Source organism: Alosa alosa, chromosome 20 (genome assembly GCF_017589495.1).
Source record: "Alosa alosa isolate M-15738 ecotype Scorff River chromosome 20, AALO_Geno_1.1, whole genome shotgun sequence".
Taxonomy (NCBI): domain Eukaryota; kingdom Metazoa; phylum Chordata; class Actinopteri; order Clupeiformes; family Clupeidae; genus Alosa; species Alosa alosa.
Genome location: NC_063208.1, coordinates 28,105,001 through 28,111,716, shown reverse-complemented (window position 1 = coordinate 28,111,716; position 6,716 = coordinate 28,105,001). Strand labels below are relative to the sequence as shown.

At 44.0% G+C, this 6,716-nt stretch overlaps 1 protein-coding gene across 1 annotated transcript in view; it reads left to right on the top strand.

Moving 5' to 3' along the window:
• The first annotated feature begins 1,120 nt into the window (after nt 1-1,120).
• tbc1d5 (TBC1 domain family, member 5) overlaps nt 1,121-6,716 on the top strand; it is an 18,382-nt gene continuing 12,786 nt past the window's right edge. Inside the window, 2 exon segments of the mRNA XM_048229245.1 lie at nt 1,121-1,207; nt 5,721-5,817. Coding sequence (XP_048085202.1) covers nt 5,724-5,817 — 94 coding nt within the window. The 5' untranslated portion in view covers nt 1,121-1,207; nt 5,721-5,723.

Here is a 6,716-nt window from a genome sequence, read left to right as displayed (position 1 = left end):
AACATAACACACACCATACCACACACCATACACCCCCCCTCCTGCCTAGTTTCCCTCCCTCCTCAACACAATACAAGCAAAAAGGTGTGCAGACAAACATAAACACAAAGAATAGAGGAAAAGTCATATTTCCCAAGTCCTCTGCATCCCCTGCTCATGAAAATCGTTCCCTGTATTTTCTAGTTGTATTCTAATAAAGACAATAAAAAATAAACACCATGCCAAGGTTGTTTACAGTGGAGAATGGGGAAAGTGGTTTGGCTGCATAGCCTTGCTGTGGTATCACTGAACCGGGATCCGTCCCCAGTTTGGTGTCTGCCATGATAAGTACTTCATCTACTGAGCCACTGCACTGTCTGCGAACACGGAAGCATTTAGCCCATAGGCCTTTACAGTAATCAACCTCTCCACAGATGAAGTCCACTCAGCTATCACAGCCCTGAAGCTCTTAGCATATAGGCCTTTTACAGTAATAAACCAGTCCACAGATGTAGTCCACTTGCCCATCACACTGTACATCTATCTGGTCATTGCAGGTAGGCTATGAAAAACATCAAACAGGGATCCATTAGGCTATACAAACAAATTTCGCTAGGACTGTCTAGATTCAAACTAGAATTTGAGCTTGAACCGGAAAGTAATTTTAACATGACTGTTAATCTAGGAAGAATATCAATGTAGGCTTATACTTATCGGCCAGACAAGGAATTTCATTCTGTTCAGTCCTATCTAAGTTAATAAAAAAGTTCAATATGACACACCATATAAAGTTTACTCACACTTTCAACTGGTGAAATCAATCATTTGTGTTGATTGCTGTTGTTGTTTTGTTTCCACAAATTATGATTTAGAGATTGCAATTGTTTGTTTATTCTCACAACTGCAACTTTGAAACACATGATTAAACATAGGATTGGACATAGACATAATATACATATGTATATTATGTCTATGGGATTGGATGCAGACAAGTACAGCAACATCATGTGACACCACATCTCAGGACTGTAGCAGTGGCAGTCTGCACCAACCCACTTTAGGCACCAGGGGGCCCTGCGCTTTGATTGCTCGGCTGTCATCATGACGTCCTTTACGTGCGCGTCACGTGCATGATCAGCTGGTCAGAGACACATCCGCCTGACTCGCGCGAGTGTTTACATGCAGACTGGCAGAAGCAGAATGGGGGTACTCTTATAAAACTTTTCAGGTAAAAATAATAACCTTTTAAACCCCCATGATAATGCAATAGTATGCAGAGATGTTAAACAACGAGCGCAACTGGTTGACGCGAAATGGACTGTGTTTCTTTGATCACGCTAGTTATTTTTTTTTGCCTAGCAAGGCCTGTTCAATCAGGCTCCGGTATTTTATGCCTCTAGCAAATAAGAAAAGTCTATGTAAATTTAGCTGTGGGTCGTGTTTTTCCCTGTTTAATGTCACTTAGTCTGCCAGGTTTTAAATTCACATAATGGCGTAATTATGTTAAGTAGAGAGCAGATAAGATGCAGTGGAGAGCTCGAGCTACTGGTTCCCCATTTTGAACGACAGAAACGAACATTTTGTTAAAAAAAATAAAAATATGACGGATTATTTTGAGCTACCGCCACAGAAATAAGACTCGCAACATTCTGTCGCCATAAGGTTTCCTAATCTTGGCTAGCTGCCAACTGACCACAACCATAGACGAATCGGACTGTTCACACTGGCACTGGCATTTCCTCTTACTCGACTCAAACAGGACACGCTCATAGCATAGCTCACTCCAAGTAGTACACCAATACTACCGTGACAAATAGGGTAGGGAACCCATAGCAGAGTGCAACAGTGATTAGCGCGAAGAGAAATACCCTTATTAGTCATTATGAGGACATAATTGAAGGAGTGGTCAGGTCTATCTATGCACTGAAATAGTCCTTTTCAAAAAGAATATGAGTCAAACATTTTGTCATGACAATTGCATGGCTGCCGCCTATCTTGTGCGTTGTTTAGGATAGATATTGATCTGAACTAGTCAGCATCACATTACAGTTGAGCTCATTCAAAGAAAGGAGATGGTGTATTCACAAGAGTTCCAACTACACTGGGTCCAGTGAACAGGTAGGCTATAGCCCCCGAGGATATGCATACCTGACATGATGTGTTGGGCTCTTGTGAGGTTAGAGTGCTGAGAGGATGCATTGTGTTGTCGTTGGGAACGCTGGAGTTATCGTATGTCTTTTGTACATGATCAGGATTGGGGTGGGGTACTGCTGAAAGGTTGTCATCTGGTTCCCTGGGGTTGCTATGGAGACAAACCACCTCAGAGGTCTGCTGGGTTCTTGTGACCCAAAGCCAGATAACTCTGAGAAACAGGGCCTCATCAGGACCATGTTTGTTCTGTTTCTAATCTAGTTTCAAGGTTACAGCAGAAGGGACTCTGTTGGAGATGGTCCAATATGCGCATACTGTAAGCAGAGGAGTACTGACAGCCACAGGGCCTCTTATATCTCCCTGTTAGGCTATTTCCTGGGAAAAGATGTCTTCTCTCCCTTATCTGTGTTCACTGGTGGTGATGGTGGATTTACAATCTACTAGTTTGGTAGTATTCAAGCAAGTTTCGTTTCACCATTCTAATACTGCCATGCCCTTAGTACAGAGTGTGCTGATTGCTGTTTCTAAAAAGAGGCAGTGAAAGTCTCTCTGTGTCGTGTCTTATGGCAAAGAGGAGGAAATTACAACATACAGGAGCCATATGTTATACGTGGAAAGACTGATAAGTTTGTTGTAAGGCTTCGCATATGAATGATGTGACGGGCACAGACCAGCTATGAAGTGAGAACGTCTGACTCCAGAAGCCTTTAGGCATGCTTAAATATAAGCTTCAGCAGACAGGGGGTTTAGCCCAGTCACTGAAAAGCTTGTTGTTGTTCTAGATCTAGCTCCAGGGTTTTAGCCTCGTTGCTGGTAGCCTTGACGTCCAGTGCAGGATTGTACTTTTCACCATAGATATAAGTATGTTATGTTCTGTTTCTATATCTATGCTTCTCACTGCACTGAAGCAGAAATTCAACCCATTGATTTATACTTAACTCTGCACATCATAACATGTGTCAAAAAACCACTAGTCACTCAGGACTCACTCAGTCATATCACACTAAAACCATAATAATGAAATGATCTCAGATTTGCCCTCCATAGATATGAGCAGATTTACATTAGCGTCAGCGTTAGCCTACATTGCTAAGTGTTTCTCCTGTGGTGCCTGTCTGTTTGCAGGCAGCTCATTGTCTCAGCACAGCAGCCATGTTGGTCTCTGGTGCTGAGAGAGTGGTGGGGCCCGGCGTGTCTAGACACAGCTGTGGTGTGTCATGATGAGGCTGTGTTTTTGCCCTGGAAGACAGAATGACAAAGACCTCTAATACATAAATAAGAAAAAAAGTTTTAAAAAGAAATATAACTAAGCTTATACTAAGACAAAAAAAGTATTTTTTCTCCTCAGTATTGCTCTCACACATTATATTATACATCAGTGGTGGGTGATGGTACAGTTTTATGATATTGGAATACTGTTCATATTGTAGATGAAGAGTAGAGTCTGACCCTAGTATCTTATTCGGAGTATTGTCTTGATTGGATTAGTATCCCAATATTGTCCTTGTAAAGCTAGTTTTTACAAGTGTTTGTCCTGTGGTGTCTGTGTGTGTTGTCGCTGAGGAGTTTGCTCTCATTCTCCCTGCACTCATCTGTCTGGACCCAGCGTGTCTTACACTGTGTCATGAGGCTGTGTTATTGCCCCGGACAGAGGCTCTGACTTCAGGCTGTTCTGCCCCGATTAATGCCCTCCTGCCCCTGTTCTGCTCCCAGTGTGTCTTAGACACCATGGTGGGTCATGAGGCTGTATTATTGCCCCGACAGAGGCCCTGACCCCAGGCTCTCCTGCCCCGATTAATGCCCTTCTCCCCCTGCCCTGCTCCCTCTGCTCTCAGAGCTGCTGATGTGAAGGAGACGTTTGTTGTATATGATGTACACTTTGTGGAGGGATTTGTGCACTTCACTGCAGGCTTTTATGTGTGTGTGTGTGTCTCAGGGGGGTAGGTGGATGTTTTTGGGGTGTGTGTGTGTGTGTGTGTGTGTGTGTGTGTGTGTGTGCGTGTGTGTGTGCGTGTGTGTGTGTGCGCGCGCGTGTGTGCGTGCGTGCATGTCTCTCTGTGTGCGTGCATGTCTGTGTGTGGTCAGGTTTGCTGGGAAACGTTACCAAATTTTCTGAAAGGTCAATTGAAAAGTTATATGTGAACTAGCCCAGTATGTGAAGCTAAAAGCTGTGTGTGTGTGTGTGTGAGAGATCCATAGGCAGCCCCGGTGGCTGGTCAGATTCTTGGTAGTCATGTGGTGGTGGGAGCTTGCGGGGTTGTAATTGGTGGGTGAAGTAGAGGCATGTGAGTTTGTTTAAGCAGGAGCTCCTGAGCAAGCTCAGGGTTCTTCTCTCTTTCTTTCTCTCTCTCTCTCTCTCTCTCTCCCCTCTCTCCCTCTTTCCCTCTCTCCCTCCCTGCCATCATGCCTATTTTTATTGATATCTTGTTTTATTTCTCGCGTGTCCTCAGGGAGTTGTAGATAAATGTTTCCCTTTAAGCTCTGCAGCACAGCAGATTGTTCAAGGTTTCAGTTCTCACTCTCACTCTCGCTCCCTCTCTTTCTTTCTCTCTCTCTCTGTCTGTGTGTGGGAATGAGATATATGTGGTGTGTAGATCAACAACAATCTTACAACACACAGGTCCAATCTTACAACACACGTCCAGGTCCTCTCACATGATTGGTTGCCTGTGGATGGTCAGAATGACCTAGGCTCTCGTAGCTGTGTGGAGACTGGTACTATGTGATAACAGGGCTGTCACCACCATCAAGCTACTTTAACATCCTGTGTAAGATATGTTCAGTTGGTTAGTTCATGCTTCTGCTAGTTCTAGGGCAGACACTGGTTGCTGTGGTCGTTTTGAGAATAGAGATTAATAAAAAAAAGCATGTTTAAATTAGATGGAAAGAGGAAGAGAATTGATGTGTGTGTGTGTGTGTTTGTTTTGTGTCTAATTTGAGAGTGGTTCTTCAGGTGTATTGAAGTGTGTCCTCTCTCGTCATCGGACAGATGTGTGTGTGTGGGGGGGGGGGGGGGAATGTGGGTCCATAAACGCATAAATGTGAATGTACTGTAGGCCTCATTTCAGCATCTCCTGCTCCAACATTCATCCCACCAGCTTGATCTTCCTCAAACTGTTATAGCAGCACAATCTTTCTCACCACTATAGCTATAATAACACAAATCTTCATTTTGTCCTTACTGTTAAACATGTTCTATTTTATTTGGCCATGAATTCATGGCCAGTATGCTGCTCATAGCATCATGACTCAACTAACCTCCTCTTAACAACAGTCCTGATTCAGTAGTGTTTCCAGGAAACCCACCACCTCCCTGTGTCAGGCAGAACACATTACTGCATTTATCTGACGCTGTGGTTTCTGACCGTGATGACTTGAAGTGTTGCTCTGCGCTTATCACGGTTATCTGCATTCACATGACTGTGCTGGGTCTTCTCTGCACTCATCAGATAGAGAACACAGCCTCCAGGGTCTGTGCTGCTCACACCCCTGACAACTGTCTCTTGTGTCTAACCCTGGTGTGTGTCTGTGTCTGTGTGTGTGTGTGTGTGTGTGTGTGTGTGTGTGTGTGTGTGTGTGTGTATTTGCAGGACATGCAGCACCCAAACTTTGAGACAAGGCACCCTCTGCAGGCTGAGGAGCAGGAGACAGGATATGACCCGCTGCAGAACTTCAACAGGAACCGCGGTCAGTCTCTCTGGACACACACACACACACACACACACACACACACACACACAGATAATTTACCTGAATACATTCTGTTCATCCATAAATGTGTAACAATCAGCCCTTTAACGTTATTTTTAAAGAACTGTGTTACCGTAAACGCACAAGAGGTTCTTTGGAATGCAAGTAGTCATTGATAATAAGAAAACACTGCAATACTGTCACAAATACTTTTTGCCTTCTTAACTAAACATATATGCATGAGAGCAGATGTAAGGCCGTGAATAACGCACACAGCAACAAACAAATATCAGACGGCGCTGAACACAAACAAGAAAAGACGCACCAAACAGTTCAATTGAATGACGCGCGTAGCGCGGTATATTATCACTGCACCAATTATTCCGTGCACCCACACAATACTTGAATCCCCCCCTTTGTCTCAGTCCACAAAATTAAACTAAAAGTCCAAACTAAAGAAAACTTCAAGTCCTTCCCAGGTTCGCGCTACAGTCTTTAGATTCCAACCAGGAAACAGGTAGGCCGCGAGTATAATCCACTGTCGGAACGCAACGGAAAAAATATGTAATCCACAACAAAAAGGCAAAAAGTCGAGCGCTGATCTGGTGGTATACCACGCCAAAAAATACAAAAACGAGATAGATCTCACCAGATCCGTAGAATGTCGGACAACATTAATGCACGAAGTTGAAGTTTGGGTCCGGGCACGTCCTCTTGCTGGAGACGCGCGTACGAGACAACAGTCTATGCAGTGTAATGTTCTGTTCTCTCCCCATTAAAGCCGTCTCTTAAAGTAGCGTTTGAAGAGTTTTCAAACCAAACTGAACTAGCTTTAACTCTCTGTAGCTGCAGCAAATAATACTGGAGCCACGCATTCAAACACATCCGCACTTGCT